This window comes from Puntigrus tetrazona, chromosome 18 (assembly GCF_018831695.1).
Source record: "Puntigrus tetrazona isolate hp1 chromosome 18, ASM1883169v1, whole genome shotgun sequence".
In the NCBI taxonomy this organism is placed as follows: Eukaryota; Metazoa; Chordata; class Actinopteri; order Cypriniformes; family Cyprinidae; genus Puntigrus; species Puntigrus tetrazona.
In genome coordinates, this window is record NC_056716.1 from 1,395,383 (window position 1) to 1,417,029 (window position 21,647).

At 37.3% G+C, this 21,647-nt stretch overlaps 2 protein-coding genes across 3 annotated transcripts; one reads left to right on the forward strand and one right to left on the reverse strand.

The window, feature by feature from the left end:
* Positions 1–356: 356 nt before the first annotated feature.
* On the reverse strand, positions 357–8,572 carry caprin1b (cell cycle associated protein 1b). Of its 2 annotated transcripts, none has more exons than XM_043264981.1 (18): positions 8,418–8,572; positions 7,707–7,886; positions 6,272–6,334; positions 6,100–6,186; positions 5,713–5,951; positions 5,236–5,318; positions 4,178–4,327; positions 4,042–4,094; positions 3,307–3,390; positions 3,013–3,177; positions 2,818–2,926; positions 2,655–2,716; positions 2,428–2,538; positions 2,147–2,290; positions 1,649–1,802; positions 1,232–1,432; positions 1,019–1,125; positions 357–895 (listed from the first exon to the last, which is right to left on the reverse strand). In XM_043264981.1, the coding sequence occupies exons 2-18, from the start codon at positions 7,884–7,886 to the stop codon at positions 809–811; spliced, it is 2,079 nt and encodes a 692-aa protein (XP_043120916.1). In that variant the 5' UTR covers positions 8,418–8,572; the 3' UTR covers positions 357–808. The 2 variants fall into 2 exon arrangements, with proteins under 2 accessions (XP_043120916.1, XP_043120915.1); XM_043264980.1 differs by having other exon boundaries at positions 1,232–1,435.
* A 5,386-nt stretch (positions 8,573–13,958) lies between these two features.
* Positions 13,959–18,213, forward strand: lmo2 (LIM domain only 2 (rhombotin-like 1)). The gene is made up of 3 exons (XM_043265139.1): positions 13,959–14,476; positions 15,428–15,643; positions 16,557–18,213. Exons 1-3 carry the CDS (start codon positions 14,436–14,438, stop codon positions 16,777–16,779), a joined length of 480 nt encoding a protein of 159 aa, XP_043121074.1. The 5' UTR covers positions 13,959–14,435; the 3' UTR covers positions 16,780–18,213.
* The last annotated feature ends 3,434 nt before the right edge of the window (positions 18,214–21,647 follow it).

Sequence of the window (21,647 nt, forward strand, 5' to 3'; positions counted from 1 at the left end):
TTATCTCCATAGTCATTTTTTTCAGTAGATGACCATCTGTACCTACATTAGTAATAATAGCTTATATAGAAGCAGCAAAGAAAGGGAAAGCAATTAGACGGCAGGGAACCCATGAGTTTTGTAATAGGTTAGATACAGCTTCTTATGTAGGACTTCTACATGCAATTGAAATCTCAAATACAGTATTTACTTGACAAGTTAAGTGTATTATTAGCATACTGTTCAAATCAGGGTTTTCTTTAATAAAAAAAAAAAAAAAAAACACTGAATAGCAGCACTTATAAGGTTCTTTATGTTGATTTAAAAAAAAAAAAAAAAAAAAAAAAAAAAAAAACACCCAAATGGCAGTAAAGCACTTAATGCAACACATCTTTATTGAAACTCTTGAAGCAATATCACTTTACAAACTGAGACTCTTAATGTACCAAAAGAAACATTTTAGAACCAAAATTAGTGTGAACAGAACAGTGGGGCAGCAAGAGAAATCCCAATCTTGGACCATTTGTGGCATGTACAAGTTTTTTTTACAATTTTTTTTTTTTTTTTTCCAACAAAACAATAAAATAAATTAAGTCTTTCAAGTTCACAGGTATCCGTTAGAAACACAGGGTACGTTTAAAATCTTGACACTTGGTTTTCAGCTCGCTTTCAGAATCATTGAACCATTTTGTCCATTTTAACATGACGATAGATGTTCTCAGATCAATTCCATGATAGTGAGAGAAGGGGGATAAAACAGCCAGGATATATTCACTTCAGTATTTCAAAATGTTCACTGTGGTCCTGATGTAAGCTCAGTTCACAAGACTTAAGACCTCATAGCTGGAGCACTTCCTCGAGAGACCCCTCGAGCCCCTTGGCCAGCACCACGTTTATAGTTCGGTTGATAACCATCCTGTAAACAGACAAAATGAAAGTATTTCAGACATTAAAATTTGTCTTAACGGTATTGAGAAGTGAGGCTGGTGCTCAAACAACAAGAGTGAAACTTACTATAGGTTTCAAAAGCTGAACTTACCCGCTGATAGCTGCTGTTGGAATAGTCCCGCGGCGTACTGAATTGGGTTTGTCCATATCCAGAGTTTGCAGAGTTGGAGAAGGGTGGGCGATAACCGTCATATCCCCCTGAAATAAACAAAACCTCCAATGACTGATCCAGTAATGACTTCAAATGAACATATATACATACACATACACACATGCATGCTACAAAATCGCAATGTATCCGTACCTCTGAAACCATTGGATGGTCCTCTGTAGCCATTAATCATACCACGCGAGTTACGAGGACCTCCGCGAGAAATCCCTCTGCTGTTGTAGAAGGACTGAGCCTGGCGGCTGAACCCGTTGCCCTGGCCACCTGACTGCTGGGACATGGGCTGAGGGCCAGTGGAGTTAGGGAGCGACTGGTCTTGAGAATGGAAAGCACCAACTACTGTTAAGACGGGGATAAAACAGGTTTATGTATACACTGTAACTGTTGTTAAATATGATTATACATGTATTTTGGAGATGTACTAATATTTCAATTTGCATATGGCATTATGGAGGCCACAGGAAAGTTTATATTATTTGCTCATTGCTTCCATGAGCCACATGTTGAAGAGCACTGACTATATTGTGGGTATTAAAATATGATTTTCCTTACCAGATTGAAGCTGCTCTGGCGGCATGTCTGTTTGCTCCACAGGGTGCTGCGCCTGGCTATTAAAACCCTGGCTGTAGCTATTCTGGTATTGGCTGGCCTGCTTCATTGAGTCCGTTTCATTAGCTGGTGGGACAGGCGCATTAAGGTTGAACACCTGTCAGCAAGAACAGAACGAGAGTAAGTGAACAAGTAATATTAGGCGATTGTTGTTTACTCCAAGTTTTATACCTAAAATGAACACGTCACCCTAATATTACAACTCTCCTCTACACCCCCTCATGCCATCCCAGATATAGACTTTTCTTTAAAAGAACAGATAGACAGAAATAATCCCAACTGTTCTCCAAGTTTCACAACGTGCTGTCTTCTAATGTCAAGCATAAACTCAAAATGTGTCTTTATTTTTGAGTGAAGCATCCTTTAAAAAGAAGAGTCTTCCTGTTTTTACTAGTTTAAGTTGTTCTTATCAATCAGTACATTTTCATTCAGGCATGTTACCGTTTGCATGGATTGGAATGGGGCTGCGTTGACATTGATGCCACTGCTGTGCAAGGGTTTGGGTCCAGGCTGGATCACCTGGGTCTGGGCGGCAGGAGGAAGCACCGTAGATGGAGGCAGCTGCTCTGTCAAGGGAATGGAGGCCTAGAGAGAACAAGCATCCGTTTTATTTTAGCGTGTAATAAACGCTTGTTTACGTCAGAAAGTTCATATTCTTACTACTAAAAGTAATTTGGAGAACTCACTGAATTCATGAAACGAAGAGGCGATTGATAACTTGCCTGAACAGGATCAATGGAGTCCGCCTGTGGTCGGGGGTCAGCCGCGTGAGAAGGCTGGTATACTGGAGGCGGTGTGGAGAAGGTTTCTGGTGACGGAGAGACCATGGGGATCTGTAGGCAAAGTAAATTCACACACACTCTTTATACAGATATAAAAGACAATACTCCTCTTTTTCCAGACAGTTTAGCAATCCAATTTCCATCCAGATAAACTTGGCTACACTCACTTGTGAGGGTTCAGGCTGAACGCCAACAGCAGGAGACTGGGCGAGACGAGACTCTGGGTGAGCTGCGGATTGAGAAACCAGAAGTCCAGCGAAGTTAGGTTGATTTAAAATGCTTAACCCGTAAAGCTAACTGAATGACCATGTGTTGGAAATATGTACATACCGGGTTGACACACCACTGGCGGCATCTGCATACTAGGGACCGGCTTCATCGGTTGCGCCGATACAATAGCCGGATCAAGAGATTGTCCATCAAAATCAAGCATAGAGTCCTAGGAACAAAAAAAGAATTTAGCATGCATACAAACATATGTAAGGTAAGACAAACTTGCAAAAAAACAAAAAAAAAAAAACTCACCTGCATGAAGTTGTATGGTCCCTGCATCTGTGCCATGAGATCCTGAACCACCTGCTGTCTAACCACAGGGTCTGAGGGGGGTACTTGAGTTACTGTGGTCAGAGGACGGGGCTCTGGGACGACAGGGGTGGGGGCGGTCTGAACCGGTTGAATGGGGTTAACCACCTGTAACGGATCCAATAGGCTTTAGACACAGTTAAAATGGCTGAGAACCACGGATGTACCCATCCGTACAGAAAATGTGAAACTAAAGCAAAAATAACTGGTTGCAATTTAGTGTCTAGAGCAGCTTACCTCCGTCTCCGGACTCCATTCCTCTCTTTGTTCCTTATCACCAGTACTGTATGTGCTCTCCAAAACAAACTGCCTATTTACAAACTGGAAAGAAACATGAAACATAAGAGGCCCAAGAAAACGATCAGTTATCGAGATGAAATTCAGCTTAAACTTTTTCCTCTTTACCACAAGATCATACAATTACAGGGTATACACACACACACACACGTTAACGCGCATTAAATGTTTTGCAACAAAAACTGCTGCACTTTACTTTTTAAAACCAGTTTGTCTATCCTAAACACTGCTTTATTCTTGCCAAATCCATGAGAACATTGCATTTGTGTTAATTCACAATCATTAGTAAAATAATACTATGCTAGTTCTTAATATTTAGAAGTCTTTAGAAGTTCTCACTGTAATAGTTGTTAAAGTTTCATATTACTTGTGCATGATTTTTGCTTTAACTGAATTTTTTTTAAGTTCAACTAAATGAAAGTGAGAAATAGTAATACTGTAATGAAAAAATTCTCTGTGAAAAGGAAATAAAGTTGAGTCATTTAGCTACTCAGCTTTTTTTCCTGCATTGGTCTGAACAGACAAAATCGACATCAAAGTTAGTTTTAGAATTTTTGCGCTTTGTAACATAGGCTCAGTAAATGCTTTTTTTTTGGATTGGGAGGAAGAATATTGTACGTCAAGTCACCCCTTAAGTTTGCATCTTACAAAGTGCATTTAAGCGACTTGTCTTACCTCGGTCACCTCAACTGGGATTGGTTCTGCAAACGCTTCCGTAATGTCACCCTCTATAGGAGACATCAAAGTCAGTCTTCAGAAAGCAGTCTGTATTGTAGCGGTTTCAGAATGAGTAATCTGAAATGAGTTTTACCCGTTTCGGGAGGGTGCTCCTCAGCTTCAGATACTTCCGCTACGGCTTTCTGCTCCTCTTCCTCTGTACAAACTCCGTTCTGATGAGACTGCACTCTGTCAAAGTAGCCGCTCTGCAAAACCCGCTCCAATGTCTCGTTCAATGTTTTATCTGAAAGACAAGCATTTACACTCGTGTTCAAATGTTTAGGATCAGAATGAATTTTTTATTTTTAAATCTTTTTGCTCATCAAGAATCCATTCATTTGATCAAAAACTGTAAAAATAGCAAGTTAAATATTTCTAATTAAAATAACTTATGTTTTAAGTGTAATTTATTCCTGTGATGCAAAACTGAATTACAATGTTATAAAATGTTAAAAACAGCCATGTTGCTCAATGCTTTTTATTTCTTTGTAAAACATGATGCATTATTTCCAGGACTTTTTTTTTTTTTTTTTTTTAAGTGTAACTATCAGTTTAATGCACCGATATAGTGTTCACGAATAAGTGTTTTTTTTTTCATGTATATCGAAAGGCTTAAACAGTAGAAGACCATCATACTGCCAGCCCAGCTGATGCAAAGCAAATAGATTTATTTATATCCCATGAGCCACATGATCTGCCCAGGAATACCAGTGAAGAGAAAGGTGCTAGGAGGATGAAATGTATCAAATAATCTGCTAGTTAAAAAATTAATCAATCATGTGGATGTATTAACAGCGTTTTAATGAGCCTTTTAACTGGCCATTAACATTCCGCAATTCCACCCAAGGATTCACATCATTGATAAAGTGATCTTTCACAGTCAGTGTCCTTGGAGAGTTTCCCCAAGCACACAGCTGCAGGATCACACTGGGATACATGGATCACGCCACTCCACCCACCGCTGAGTCAGCGCATACATCACGGCCGAAAGCTGCAGTACATGCTACCCATCAAGGGCTTGCATTAGAAAACCTTGGGTAAGAACTCAAGAACGATGTAGAACAATTTATGAAGCATTCTAGAAATTACTGTTTTTTTTCATGTGAAAGCTTCCACAATATAAAAAAAATAAATAAATAACATTTTACATACATGTTGTTCCTGCTACAGGCTTGTCCTTCCCCTCTAAAAGTTCCCATAAGTGCAGTGATGCTTCTTGATACTGGTCAGTTAACCTGTGAGAGAAAAGCATTGCATTATGAATATACACAAAAGGGTATACAAACTATTTTTATTTTTTTAAAAACAAACATTTTATAAGAGAGTACTATAAGAGAGAGAAAAACCCAATCAGCACTCAATTTATATGCATCTCTTAAGTCATCTTTAATTTTTAAATCTTCCTGAAAGCACACCATCACAAAGACACCGTCAAACTTAACATTCTCTGTCAAAACCCAAGCCGTCTGAAATAATAATTCTGAGAGAGGTCCAAATGCATCCAACTTAATTCAGAGAGATACAGTTGGAAGAACGTTAGTTCTGTTTGTTTACGGCATAGTTTGCATATGCAAACAATTTTGAAACGCACAAAAGTAGTGTGAATTGGGATGACAAAGTCCACTTCACCTAATGGTTTGGTCACGTTCAGGCCCCACAAGCTTGTAAAACTCATCCAAGGAAGTAAGGTCACTCTCAGTAAGCAGCGAAGGCCCCCCGGCTCCTTGAAGCAACTCTTGTCGCACACTTTCATCCCCAAGTCGATCGAGAAGAAACTGCAGCTCCAGAACCTGTTTCAGCCTTTTCTGTTCTACCTCTTCACGCTGGAGTTGCTCACGACGTGCTGCTTTCTTAACACCCTTCTGGATCTATTCAAAGGAATAGATGAAGGGAGAGATTCTCACTTATGCATAAACCTTCCAGAGAATGTTAGTAGTAGATCTACATACACTCAAAAAAAACAAAAAACTGTAGCTTCAAATTATAATAGAGAGATTTTAATTTACATGTACTCACTTCTTGACCCAACACCAAAAAGCTCTTGTGCAGTTCCCGTGCAAACTCAAGGTTATGGATTACCTCCTGGTACTTAGACAGGGCTTCCTAGATCGATTTAGAAAAGAGACAGATTTCTGGAATCTGAAAAACAATTAACAGGCAGCAAAAACACGGAGTGTCCTTCACTCACCAGCTGGTCCTGGTTGAGACTTTCCCCTTTGATGTTTCTGGCCTGATAATCATCAAGCTTGCTCTGCAAGATGACAAGGAAAAAACAAAACAAAAAGGGTTTATGCATTTATTTCCATATCCCAAAATTCAGCTGAATTGTTCATCACAAGAACATAAAGCATCCACCAGCTCATTCAAAATAAACTTACACTCATTTGTATGCAAGAATGCAAATGGGCATAAATATAATAACTTCTGTTATTATAATATAATATTTCTGTAACATTATCCATATTTTTTGATGTCTCCGTTTTATGCATCCCTGACAAACTAAAGACAAAAACATTTGAAGAACACTGCACATAATTTGCAATTATGAAACAAATTTTCCATTCAAAGTGGATCAAGACCAAGGACTTTGTTCCTGAAAGCTCCAGCATGTGGTTGAGTTATGTGGAGATTATAAGTCATACAATGCACAATGCCATACCTGCTCTACAAATAAATTTAAATAAAAAGAGGACGTCCAATTAACAAAATATATCCCTTAAATCTTCTACACACACACACACACTTATTAAGCGAATAAACAATCCGATATAAAAGCAACGTGCTGCACAGCCCCGCAGGACAGACTTCTAACTTGGTGGCAAAGAAACCTTGAGCATCCAAATGCGCTTACCGTGTGTCCTGAGGACACACCTGCCTCTGACACATTCACCTCGAGATGATCCGAAAACATTAACAACTCGTTTTAAAGCATTTTTGCGCCAGCACTTTCCACATTTTTAGCAAGTTGAACCTGTTTCAGGACGCCATGTTAGCTTCATCTCCATGTGCATGCGAAACAAACGGTGATCGTAGAAACTGACAAAAAAATGTCCAGAAACAAGTTTGCGGCACACCGCGGATTATATAGAGAAGGTAAACGATTATGAACTACATTTGTTAAGAGAAGTGAAAAAAAACAAGACATAAAAAGTAGACCAGCTAGCATGTGCTAAAACTACAAATGCTAGCCGGTTAGCATTTGAGGTTGACGATACAAAGAACAATTAAAGGGCACAGCTACACGAACTTATACAAGACTTCTCTTTACACTGAAGAAGTTGGTTCATGTACCGTGAATTAAAAGCGTATGAGCAGAGAAATGGTTTCATAAGCGTTAAATAGGCCTGGTTAACTGCGTTAGAAAAGGTTACCTTTTCGAGCACACTTAATACGTTTTAATATAAAAAATTACATATTAAACCAACAAGTCACATCAATGAGATGATCTGTGTGTGGTTAAAAGTAACGTAAATAAACTTAATCGCATTGAGTGAAAAACAACGCAGTACAAAAGACACAAGTGATGCGGGTGAGGGGAATGAACTACAGAAAACGCACTTTAATCGTTCGTATCTTAATATCATTCGTGCTTAAGTCGGCATGTCATATAGAGAAACCGGTACCTTTTTCTTTTCCATATTGCGCACTTTCTTTTCGAGAACCACCAGCACCTGCTTCAGGGCCTCTGACCGGGTTCCAGTCAGCTGGTTGCTGGATGTGATTTGGTTCATTGTTCCGGGAGCAGATCCCAAGTCTGGACTGCCAGACTTCACAGTCCTGGTTCCATTTGTTGCCGAGGGCATCTAATCAAGCATAACGTACAAGTTTTAGTATTGAAACGGAACAAAAAAACAGAAGGAATAAAACACCGAAATGCTGAAAACAGCCGACTGAATAGCAGTGAGACGATCGTAAATTGAAGAGGAACATGATGCAAGTTGCTGGGATCAAATGATGGTTTCATTTCCGATCATATCACCACCACCTTTCAATCAGATCGGCCAAATCTTTCGGTTATGATACCAAGCTATTAATCATACATGTTCAAATGATTAAGTAATCAAACAACTCTATTACACAAATCATACAGATAAAATTGTCTCATGGCATCAAATTTTAATCTCGACGCGACAGGGAAGTACTGTTATGAACAAAATCCAATAAAAAAAATATATAAATGTGTTTCACAAACGCTAGAAGTAGTCTGCAAAATTCCAAAACACTGTCATAGCAACCCATTGTCCGCATATTAGACTGAAACGGTGTCCAAATCATTACAAGACCCCGACTGTATAACGTTCAAGTCTCTGATCTGGGTTCAAATATGTACTCACCTTTATGCGCAATATGTCCACAAGGGAGAAAAGTAATCTTCTGGAGGCAAATAAGCCGAAGCGTTGATTGTGTTGCTTTTAATTTATTTTCCAATTTACTAAGGGATCCGCCCCGCCGGCCTTACCGACAACTGAGAGCGAGTGAAAGGCGAGGAAAAGGTTTATAATGAGGAAGGGCCCCGCTTAGAGGCGTCCATGATTATGCCTGTGCCTCACTCACATTTATATACGGGTTATTAGTATGTTTACTTCTTGTCCGATGAATATACCACTAATACATGAAGATAATTAATGAAACGCATAGGAAAGAGTCGCCAAGATTGCAGAAAACACTAAGATTTGATTCAGTTGCAAAGCAGGCATACAATGACTTCCTCGTTTGGATTTGTCGCTGAGCGCGTGCGAAAACTTATATAAACACGAGGATAAAGAAAAAAGGATTGAAAATGTGAAATGTAATATTTTGTTTTCGGACCTTATTTATATTATGTCGCTGATAAAGCTTTCTTTTTTTCAATAACATGCCAAATTACGATTTTATTATGCAATATCCCCGACTCGCCATTTCTTGACTTTATTATTATTTATTTATTCTTTTTATTTTTCTGTTAAATATAAGGCACCTCGAACAAGTCCTTACAACATTACATCCTTATTTAATGTAGTTATTTGACGTAAGTCAAACTACGATCCAGCAGATGGCACCAGATAGATGGCAGTGAATGAAGGCATTTACTCGAACTTTCTTTCCATCCACCGCCTTCTTAAAAGAGGAATAATATAAATAGAAACAAAAAGTGCTCATTAATATCTGTTCACATTTTCTATTTTATTTCTATTAGTTTGAGTACATTATGTAAGGCTATTTATTTGTGCAAACTAAATTCCGTTCTCCTATATTGCATATCTTTTCAAGCTTTATTTATACTGCAAAAGTGTTTTTAACCTTTCTTCTGTAAAACCCATAAGCTGTTCAAAAAACCAGTTGCATGAGGTTTTGTTTGGCAAATACAGGAAGCAGTTAACATGGTTGCTCTGCTCTTTGATAGCACCGTTCTATTGAAAGGGTGTTTTCTTTCAGGAATAATACTGATTAGAGGAAGATCTCATGGGAGAGCGAAGCTCTCTTTCAACGAGTGACTCACTTCCGCTCTCTGTTGTGTTAAGTAACAGCAGCAGCAGTCCCTAACTTAAACATTTCAAGTCCATTAATGTATCTATCAGCGTCACAGACAAATGGGTATCTACTTTGATCACTGATCATCTGAAGTAAATAATCAACGTATCGCACACCTCCAAATGCTGGTGTTCACACACGCTTCTCCAAAATGAACCATCAATAGTTAAAGCTGAGATCAGGCAGGAAGCATAGCTTGGGCTATTGCTGTTTCAGAGTATATGCTATCAGAGAGTCAACAACACATCCAGGCTCTCTCTTTACAGGAAATACGCCTTACTGTGATTACTCGGCCTGTGATGGAGCTCTTCTCCTGTATGTTAAAGGCAGCCTGGGCCGTAATTAAAACACAGCATGTAAAACACATCCAGGAAGAGGATATGTTTCATTTTTTGTTATCGAGACAAAGCATGTTCCACGGCAAATGATCGTGGCATTTCCTATTAGGGCTAGGCTTTCGATAAATCATAACCAAAAGGGATTGATCTCCCTTACAGTATTCGGATATCTGGTTAAACAAGTTTTAATGGCTGATTTCTAAATCTTAAACATGCGCTTTGTGAAACAACCATTTGCTATAAACCTTTTGCATTCGTTCTCAAAAGAATGTCACAGTTATATGGTTAACAGTTGACACCCATAACATTTCCTATAACATCCCCCCTCATTGACCGCTGTCAACTGTTTTGTTACATTCTTCAGATTAACAGTAACACTTTATGTTTAATGCATTATAAAATCACAGTGACGCTCGCTGATATCGGTACCCTTGGTAAATATGCTCAAAGAAGGCTGTGAAAATTAATCTGCATTGTCAATCCTTTTAAACTTTTATTTAAAAAAATCACAGAAATGTATCCTTTCATTGGATAATCAGAATTTAAAATAGGGGGAAATATCATTATTAAATAAATGTTATTTTCAAATACACATTGGTCACACTTATTGGCACCCATAGAGATTCTTATGAGTAAAATATCTCTGAAGTGTATTCCTATTCATATTCACAATTTTGAGCAATCCAGGGTGATTTCATTATAAAATTATCCAGCCATGACTTCCTGTTTTTTACAGAAATATAAATAGGATGCAAAACAAATCCCAAATTCCCTTTAATCATCCATTTCAATAAGAAAAAAAAAACAAAGATTATATTTTTTATGTTCAGCAAAAGATAATTTAGCTTCACAAATTAGCCAAGTGGCTTTAAGAAAAATGAAAAGAGCAATGAAAATGATCGGTATCAGGCTCTGTTAGAAATCATATAATGGGCCATGTTTGGATCTTCCAACCGTACAATAATCCAAACAAAAATGGGGATAAACTTCTGTCCTGAACTGGAAAATGAGTGGAGTAAAACATTTATTTTATAATATTTTCACCATTTTAAATTTCAATTATCTAATGGTAGATTACATTTTTGTGAATGTTTGTAAATAAAAGATCAAAAGGATTAACAAAGATGATTCATTTCCACAGCTTTCTTTGATCTTGGTGCCAATGTTAGTGAGTAGCACTGTAGTTATAATACATTAGTTAATGCACCTTACAATGCCCTGTACAGTCCCATGAATAACTGTAACCACGGTTAATACATTATAATAACATTGTTATCATATAAGGCCTTTATTAGCCATTTTTTTACCTTTGGCCTTAATCCCTGTAACATTCAACCATTTATCAAATTACTGTAACAGGTTATTCATTTTTTAAATGCTGAGTAAAAACCTTTTCCATATCACACTTGAAATTTTAAACTATTAGGCATGTTTGATGCCAGTGAAAAATATATTTAGGCCATTAGATTTCATGCTATAAAACATGCTATTAGATCGGCTGATTTGAAAAACAAACATAAACAAAATAACTGTTTTTGGATAGAACAGTTTAGATTTTGTTCGGTTTATGTTGGTTTTATGCTAAATGTATTTCAGTTACTCTGCACAATATTTAGTTTTTTAAGATTCTTTACGTTTTGCAAATAAGAAATATTGCATGCATGACAGACAGCATTATCAGAAAATGCTTAATAACATGTATCCCATACAGAGACGTCTCAAGCCACGTTGATATATTTACTACATCCCTAACCATTTATGAAGGAAACCCACCCCGAGTTAAGAAAGCTTTTCCTGCCAAGTAGATGAGTTGACAGTCAGTGGTTTCCGAGGCGCTGTCTCAGAAGCCCTTGTCCTATCAAGGGGGGGCCATCTGGAGTTCTCCAACCAATCAGAGTCCAGCAGGGTGATCAAGTGAAACGGGTAGGAAGTCAGCATGGCTCATACCACCCCCTGCCAAGGTTCATCTGTGCTCATTTCCTGTACATCCTCTGGGTTTGCTGTGTCCGATCCACAGGAAACGGTGGACGCCTTGTGCACACAGCTTAACAGCTATTAAAAAACAAACTGTCAAGTAAATGTTTTATGTTTTGCATTCTCTGAAAATGTTGTTTTGTTAAGGACTGAATATTATAACTGCATATGTATGTGAATAAGAACACACACAGACATGCACACACACACAAACACACTTTTCTTTATGTTTTTTTTTTAAAAAGTATCTTGTGCTCACCAAGTTTGCATATATTTATTTATTTTAAATGCAGCATGCTGTTTCTATTACACTTAAACATGACTAAATATGTAAAATAACCCTGAATTTTCAGCATCTTTAGTGTGACGTTCTCAAGAAATTATTATAAATCCTATTTTGGTTCTCAGATATAAATGATTATAGGTGTTAATATGAATAAATATGAATAATAGTTTGTAATATTATCAATCCTGATTTTTTTTTCTTTTTATCTATTCAATTATATATATATATATATATATATATATATATATATATATATATATATATATATATATATATATATATATATATATTTAATTACATTAATTGTAATTTAAAAATCTAATACATCATCCCTATACTCTCAACTGAACTTTACATTTGTTAGGATGAAATGTAGTCATAAGTCAGAACAGTAAAACAATAGCTGAAGGGCGACCACTGACCTCACAGTGTTAGGGCCAGATTGGCACAGATGCTGTCTCTAAAGACCTTTAAGCACTGATGATTGTGGAACACACTGAGTGTCCCAGCAGTGCTGTGCAGGGTGTTTTATCTGCTGGGCCAGTACTGCTGCTGACATTACTCGATCTGCTCTGGCAGGAGATAAGACCAGTTTTCCCTAACGACATCAAGCAGAGATGAGTGTGAAGAGATCAGGAGAAAACGGTTCAAAAGAACCATTTGCTATGTTTGTTAGCTTGCGCTGCGACAACAGATGAATGCGTTTTCATAAAATTATGAGGTTTTTGATCTTCTGTAACACGGACCTCCATGATTACCCTCGTGCCAGAGACCCCAGCATAAAATGTAAAATTATTATTATTTTTTTTTTAATGAAGGCCCAATTTAGACTGTAATAAAGTAATATTATAAATATCCTTTGTGACCCTGGACAACAAATCCAGTCATAAGTACCATGGGTATGTTTGGAGCAATTGCCAACAATACATTGTATAGGCCAAAAGTATTGAATTTCTTTTATGGCAAAAATCTGTGTATATTAAGATCACGTTCCCTGAAGATATTTAGTAATTTCCTACCATAAATATATCATCACCTATTTTTTGGATTAGTAATATTGCTGAGAACTTCATTTCGACAATTTGATAGCAGTTTTCTAAATATTTTTTGCTTGTTTTCTGTTGTACTTAAGCTAAATACGGTCATATCGAAAGGTTATTTATTCAGCTTTCAGACGATATATAAATCTCAATAATAAAAAAAATAACCATATTTTTGGGGTCCAAGAGTCACACGTGTATCAAATACTATATGGAAAATATATAGGTTGCATAAATCTAATTTCATTTAATCCATTTATTTACAACAAATGCGTATTTATTTTAATCACATTTTATTTCTTTGTTTTGATTTTATTTGTACTTTTTTTTCTCTCTCTCTAAACATTTCCAGCACTCTCTTTTGGCCCCCAGTTTGAAACCCTTTTATAAGAATATGAAAGGCAGCTGTTACAAGAGCTCATGCTCAAATACCTAATTAATAACGTGACCTACATTATATAAGTTCTATAATTCATTATAAAAATTAGAACAGGCCTACTACTTCAAAAGCGCCTATAGGCTACAGCCCTCACGAGCCCGGGTCCCCCATGTGTGTCCTTGGATTTTCCCTGCGCTTTCCTAAACATTCACGCACTGTTAATTATACATGTTTGAAGCCCTTTCCTCAATCTCTTTCGTGTTTGGATGACAGGTATTTATTAGTTAGCCTGTCCGTTTGAGCTCGTGACCCCTCCAGTCACGAGCCGACGGCTTTATAATTGACTGGTGACTAGCGGCATGTAGCGCTATTTCCTCTCATTGTCGAGCGGTCGTGAGCAGGAAGTCGGAAAAGAAAGCAGAAACCGAGGGGGCAGGGCCGTTTAAAAATACCTGCTGCCCTACAATAACGGGACCGCAGACGGCAGCCTTACGGGACAGCGCCGAGGAGACTCAAGATGCAGCGCAGAGGAGAAACCACGCTCGACGCAAACGCGCTCGCGCTGGAGTAAACAAACGACGCGGCGTCCGTCAGTCAACGCGCATCGCCAAGAAACACAGGCTAGGACGCAAAGGAGCTACGTTAGGTGCGCTTGAGATTTAGCGTGCGTTATGTGTGCTAGGTCGAAGAAGGCGGCGAGGCAGGTGCGTCTTTGAAGGACGTTGGCGGCGTTTCAACACCGCGGACGACGAGCGCGGGACGTGTTCGACCGGACGCGCGCGGATCTAACGAGCTACTGAATTAATCCCCGAGCGATATTTATCATGGCATCGACAATTGAACGGAAAACGCTGGAAACGAACGAGTAAGTAAGACACCGTTTTTTTTTAAATCTACGTTTGTTTATTGTTTTTGTTTGTGGACAGGTACAACCGAAATAGCGCGATTCCTTTTGCACGTTATTTTCACATTTGGAGTCATTTAAAGTCGCATCTGCTGGTATGATTTTACGCATTAATAACCCAACGAAACGCTGCATCCTCGATAATAATAATAATTACATATATATTGTAAAACGTTAACAAGTTAAGTTAGGCTAAGTGCGTTTTAAAGCTCTAGCCGATATAGGAAACTTTTTAGGGAAAACCTGGTAAGATCTTAAAGAAAGTTGCAATAAAGTACCATCATTTTGTATATCGTTACATATTTTTATTGGGGATAAAGGAATGACATTTAAAAAAGATAGAACGCCGTTTTATTGGAACGTGTAGCTTGCATATTATGATTATTTACTAGACTGATAAACCTAATAATAGACCGCATTCATAACAGACACAAATATTATATGTACAGAATATGGTAATTCTATCGTGGGATTATCGTTTTAAATGCTTCCATTATTAAGGTTTTGACACGGATTTATTCAACGTGGATTAAACGGCTCTGGTCACGTGACTATGTAAAAAATGTTAATTCAAAAACAGTCGCTTAAATGTAAGTTGTATGAAATAAAATAGTCATGAATGTTAACCAGTGGGAGGGAGGAAACGGGTCTAAATTGAGTATGTGTGCAGTGACCCAAAGCGCCTCATTTGCCTACCGCGCTTTACATTTTCTCCCTCGGGATCATGTGACAGTAGTTGCATCTCAAGCAAACATTTATTTATAAATCAAATGTAAGGCGAATGTAACCTAAAAAGAAAAAAATGTAAAAAAAAAAAAAAGGTAGCGCGTCTAATTGGAACGCAAGTGTCACTAGTGCCACCTGGCGTTCACAAGGTGTATCGCAGATCTGACCGTGAACGCTGATCCGCAGGGAGCCCGTCGACGAGGTGCTTCAGATGCCGCCGTCGCTGCTGACCTGCGGAGGCTGTCAGCAGAGCATCGGGGACCGCTTCTTCCTCAAGGCCATAGAGCAGTACTGGCACGAGGACTGCCTGAGCTGTGACCTCTGCGGCTGCCGCTTAGGGGAGGTGGGCCGCAGGCTTTACTACAAACTTGGCAGGAAGCTGTGCAGGAGAGACTACCTCAGGTAAGACTGGCAGGCCTGGATTGAACTTGCATTGTTTATTAACCCCTGCGAAGCCCGACATATTTTTCAAATGAGTTTTCTAATTTGGCGACCATATAAATGTTTTCGTGTCTCATATAGTATGATATTGGAACCTGCAGCCTACTGTGGGAGAATAAAAAACACCTTGGTGTTATCCGGAGATGCAAACCGAGGAAAAACGTGTGATTTAGTGCAGACGCCTATTTTCATATTGCCGAAATGAAGAGATTCTGATAGCCTGCCATGTAAATAATGTGAGATATTTGGTAAAAACTATTTCATTGCGGCAGGGAAATATAATAAAGCGCTATACAATGATGACTGACATATTAATACTCATATTTTTGGCCCACAGGGTGATTTATTTTAATTTAAGATTCACACATCATCATTGATGTATGGTGTGTTAAGATTATATTTGGTGCAAAAAATCGAATTATTACAAATAAAGTTCTTAGCAATGCATATTACTAATCAAAAATTACGTTTTGATATATTTACGGTAGGATATTTACGAAATATCTACCTAAGTTGCTTCAGTCAAGTAAGGGTTTAACCTTAAAAATAGATAGGGATAGACTAAAAATGTATAATAATTTATATTTAATAAATATCGAATTTATTCTCATGTTGACTGTAAAGATATCACAGCAAAAAGACAAGATTACGCAAAATGTATCAAATATGATACAGTAGGCTTTATAGAGTGCATTAGTTTCTGAGTAAATGCACAAACATGGATAGCATGTATATGTCTGCCTCACATTAAAACGAATATTACCGTGAAGCATCTAATTAAAACTTTTGCTCATTACTCTAAAACCATGTATTAAAATGAGGTGGCTGTCTGTCGAAACCTCTTTCAGATGTATTTATGCTTCATTCCCTGCAGACTGTTTGGTCAGGACGGGCTCTGCGCTTCCTGTGAAAAGAGGATCCGGGCTTTTGAAATGACCATGCGCGTCCGCGACAAAGTCTATCACCTCGAGTGCTTCAAATGCGCCGCCTGCCAGAAACACTTCTGCGTCGGAGACCGCTACCTGCTCATCAATTCGGACATCGTGTGCGAGCAGGACATTTTTGAGTGGACCAAAATGAATGGCAGCATAGTATAGCGCTCCGCTGAAGCCCTGAGCGAGAGGTAATGTTCTGTCAGCAAACCCTTTACTTCAAAAAAAAAAAAAAAGAATAATTATAATTATCCTTCCGGCTCCAGGAGCCACCGCCATGGACATGTTATAAAACCTTCATCTCATGTATTTAAGAAAAATCGCCACCAGCAACATAGACTTGTTTTTCTATCGGCGTATTTTTAATAACGGCATAAATACAGTTTGTAATGCATTGCAATAAAGGCAGGTTCCCTTTGCTACTTTAACGGAACGTTAGGACTACGGTGTTATTTGTTTTTTGAAGTAACACAATTGCCATAAAATGTGAAAACGTCTTTCTTAGAGCCTGAATAAAGAAAATGACTTGTATACTCACAGGAGAGAGACTCGCTTACTATATAAAAACATATATTACAAGACAAAAAAATTACTTAAGTGAACGCCACTATCATAAGCCTACAGATTGAGAAATGATACAGCCAGATTAAGATGCTATAGAGAAAAAGTTCATTCAAAAGACACGGTGACGAATCCATAAACAAAATAAAGAATAAACCAAAAAAAATGACATAAAATGTATGGCATGTTGTCCTATTCATATCCTTCTGGGGTTCACGGAGCTCATTCGGGAGTAAAGCCCCGTCATGGCAAAGCAACACATCTGAAAGCCACCGGTTCTAAACAGAGCTAGAACGCTATTATGTGTTTTCCATCCCACTGCCCAGCTTTGAAGGGGTTCTGATCTTTAACAGAAGCCAGCGTTCAGACAGACGTGAATGCTGCTCTTTTACTAACCTGGTTTGGGTGGACCGACCACAGTTGCGGATTTTTTTGTTAGTTGTACCACCTCCGCTGGCTGCCTTTGGGAAGTCATGATTCAAAACAGCCCACCCTTCCACGAGGGGAAATTTGTGAGGGAAAATTTGTGAAAAGTTGTTTGTTTGCTCTTGATCGCTGAGGTTGTTGTTCTCGCTCTGAACAGAGGGGGGCGCCAGATACCAAAAAAAAAATACAGCGCGTGAGCTACTGACATGCGAATATATATATAGCATGTGTGATTTACTTAAAATGTCAATTCATTTAATATCTGAGTTTAGCAGAGACTGCATAAACGTTGATATACTAACTGAAGATGCACATTCGTTTTTTATTTAAAAATAATTTTAAGGGAACTTTTATATTCCAATTTTTGTTTTTCATGAATGCCTTATTGTTCTCTGTTTTGTAAAAATAATTCTGAAGATTCCGAGTTTTACAAAATTAAAAAGAGGAAGAAGAATGTTTAGTTTATTTATGAAATATACTGCAATGTCCAGACGTTTTAAGAATTTAGGCTTATATAAGCTTCCAATTATGAAGCTGTTTTTGCATTTTCTTACTATATTTGTTGCCTTTTTAATTTGATAAATAAACAAAAACCATGTATATATCATTTTATTCCTCGTGTTTATTTGTTTGTTTTTATTTAGTTATCTGCTCTTTATTTCTATTCCATCTTTAGGCCCACGTATCCTGCAGTATTTTACATAAATATCTATCTGGATATAGGTTTACATTTTGAAAAGATGTATATTAGCATCAGTGGGGTTGCGGTAAGATCCATTGGTGAGTGCGTGATGTAAAGCCCAATTTCACCAAAAACTAACTCATCCAGTCTTTGGATGGCCTAAATGTGAGTACATTTTCAGCAAATTTTCATTTTTGGGTGAACTTCTTCCTTAAAGATATTCCCTTTTTTTCCCAGAAAAATGTCTAGCTCAGAACGTAGGCCTGTTATTTTGTCCAATGTTTGGAAATAGATATGCAGGCAAGCTTCCCGGCGTGAGAACCAGCATTATTCAGTCCAGTATATCTGTACTGTTGTGGGATAAAAACCAAGATTGAGCATTTTTTTTCTGTGACATTCCTGATTACTATTCAGTTTAATAACTGAACATGTACTGAACACCTAAATGTCTTAAATCACCTCTCTTTTTTTTCTCATTTACATTTTATGTCATCTTGACAGACTGTCCAGACGTACAAAAAGCATTAATACAGATGCAAAAATAATAATAAATCGTGTAACAATTACACAGCAAAATAGTCTTCATTGCTCTAAAGCTTCATCAAGATTTCCATAGCCACCGAATAGCCTGCTTTCTAATATGAAACCACTGTACAAGAAAATATTAGGAGAGATGCTAATGCAGCTCTATCGCAGAACATAAATTTTCTTCCATTCCATCAATGGCTTTTACACGTGTTTCTGGAGATGTAAGTTATTCCGAAATGCTCCCCATATGTAAGTGTTTCTGGGTTGGACTGACCCACAACTGGAGCTTCTTCTGTAAGGCCCTCTCTGATGGTGAAGATTAAAGTTTTTAAAGACGCACACATGAACATTTGAGCCACAGAAACTCTTTGAAAACCTTTCAGTCCTTCTGGACTTGAGCTAAGAATTTGAATCTTGGGTCCATTGTCTAAAAGGCTTACATATTAGTGTGATGGCAGATAAAGGCACTGTCAAAAAAAAAAAAAAAAAAAAAAAAACCTGGTCTGGAGTCCAGCTGCCTGAAGCTTGAAGGCTTTATCATATATAAGCTGTTGTCTGTAGTGCATAGGATATTCAATTACAACTAAAGAAAGAATTGTTGTACATAAATTTATACATGTATAAAATATGTACATAAAAAATATATGTATGTATATATATATATATATATATATATATATATATATATATATATATATATATATATATATATATATATGTGCAGGCAAAAAATACAATGGAAGTCTGAAACTGAAAAATGTTTTGATTATCAAGAAATGCATACAGCTTTGAAAAGGCATGTAAATGTAAATGATAATGATTTTTATTTTTGTGTAAACTATCCCTTTGAGAACGACACTAACATTCCAATGCAAAAAAAATAGATGCTTTTGCGGCAAAAAAATATTCACATAAAGGGTAATGCAAAATGTATTCATTTTTTTCAGGAAAGTAGCTAAATGAATAAATTATAATCGCAAGATTTAAAAAATTTGATGAGGAGCTTAATGTACTCACCCTCCAGATATCCAATATGAGTTTGTTTCTTTATCTGAACAGATCTGGAGAAATTCTGCATTACATCATTTGCTCACCAATGGGTCCTGTGCAATGAATGGGTGCCGTCAGAATCAAAGTCCAAACAGCTGATAAAAACATCTAAATAATTCATAAGTAATCCATGACTACTTGATTTTAAGAACTGAGAATAGATTCTATCTAAAATTACTAAAAGTCATCCGTACAAAATATTGAGAGAAGTCAAGAGAGAAATGTGCACAGATCAAGCATGGTTTACAAGCAAAAACAGCTCTAAACAAATATGTCAGTTTTGATGTTATGTACTACGAATGGTCATTGTTATGGTTTACAAATTCATATTTTGTCCAGAAGAGATGGTTTAAACCTAAAAATGCCTAAATTTTGGAGTTGTTTCTTACAAAAATGCTGCTTTTAGCTTCACAAAATATTAACTGGTGAACTGGAGTTGTGGATTACTTATTGATGTTTAGACTCTCGTTCTGACGGCACCCATTCACTGCAGAGAATCAATTGGTGAGCAAATGATGTAATACTAAAGTTGACAAAGAAAGAAACTAATCTCGGATGGCCTCTGAGTGAGTATGACAATTTTAGGCCTACATGTGAATGTGATAAGATTGCAGTCGAATTCTGTGGTCCCTATATATATATATATATATATATATATATATATATATATATATATATATATATATATATATATATATATATATATATAAGAATGTCCTGACGCAATTTCAAACCTGAGATCAAACCCATAGTAAAGTATCTATTAGATAGCATAAGATATATTGCAGCGGTACGATCTTTAAAAATCCACAAATCTGGACATAGAAAATGTAAAGTACATAGAACATCCACATGTGCATCTGCAGTTCATTATGAACTGGCTATGCTTTGTTCAAAGGTGCTGTCATACAGTCTTTTGAAACTCCATATTGATGTGCCCATTGTGTTCCATAGATTTGTTATTTGCAGCAAATATTTTTGGCTGGCAACCTCTCGGGTATCATTTTGCACATGTGGATTAGGAAACAAAATGATTTTACGTGACTATGAAAAATTCGGCAAAGCCTATAATGACAGGGTAAATGTTCTGTGAGAAAACTGGCTAAGGTCAGTGTTTAGAAAAAAATGAAACCGGGATAAACAGACGGGTGATAAAACATCACTAAACCAAACCCCATCCAAAACAGGGAAGAAATGTTTTTCATTATCTAGGGAATTTTCTACGATCTATTATTTATCCCATCTGCATCTTTCCCTCCAACTTTCTGCCTCCACTTTATCTCCATAGCTCATTTCTGTTTGATACTTGAATCTGCATGGATTTTGTTCTTCTGTATTGTCTTCTAAGCTGCCTCGATACGTTTTTCACAACACGTAATTGTTTACAGAAAGAGCGCTCCAAACTTTACAGCTTTTCCCCCTCATCTATGATGATTTACAGTTAACAGACTAGCTCATAACATAAATATGAACCAAAAGTAGAGGAAGACGTGCCATTTTCAGCGGCGACTCCACACTGCAGTGGAAGAGTGTGCTCCATTTTGATCTGTATTTCAGTTATTGTATGCTTCAAAGGTTAAATAATTTGTTATAATTTGACATTACAGAGACAGAGATAACTAAAAATCCTTTTAGATTCATGAAACTATATTGCTGTTGAGGTTTCCTTGTAATTACACCCCTTTTTTTAGGTAGAAGCCAATATGTCTTTTCCATTTACATTTATATAGCGCTTTTCTAGGCACCTAAAGCGCTTTACATTGTGAGGGAAAATCTCCTCAACCGC

What these genes read in the sequence shown, in the direction of transcription:
- caprin1b (XM_043264980.1), bottom strand. Translation starts at nt 7,886, where the DNA reads ATGCCCTCGGCAACAAATGGAACCAGGACTGTGAAGTCTGGCAGTCCA. An exon ending in GAACGTGACCAAACCATTAG is followed by an intron (nt 5,319 to 5,712) that starts GTGAAGTGGACT and finishes TTTCTCTCACAG; the next exon opens with GTTAACTGACCAGTATCAAG. An exon ending in ACCATCCAATGGTTTCAGAG is followed by an intron (nt 1,126 to 1,231) that starts GTACGGATACAT and finishes TGTTTATTTCAG; the next exon opens with GGGGATATGACGGTTATCGC.
- lmo2 (XM_043265139.1), top strand. Translation starts at nt 14,436, where the DNA reads ATGGCATCGACAATTGAACGGAAAACGCTGGAAACGAACGA. An exon ending in AAAACGCTGGAAACGAACGA is followed by an intron (nt 14,477 to 15,427) that starts GTAAGTAAGACA and finishes GCTGATCCGCAG; the next exon opens with GGAGCCCGTCGACGAGGTGC. An exon ending in TGCAGGAGAGACTACCTCAG is followed by an intron (nt 15,644 to 16,556) that starts GTAAGACTGGCA and finishes CATTCCCTGCAG; the next exon opens with ACTGTTTGGTCAGGACGGGC.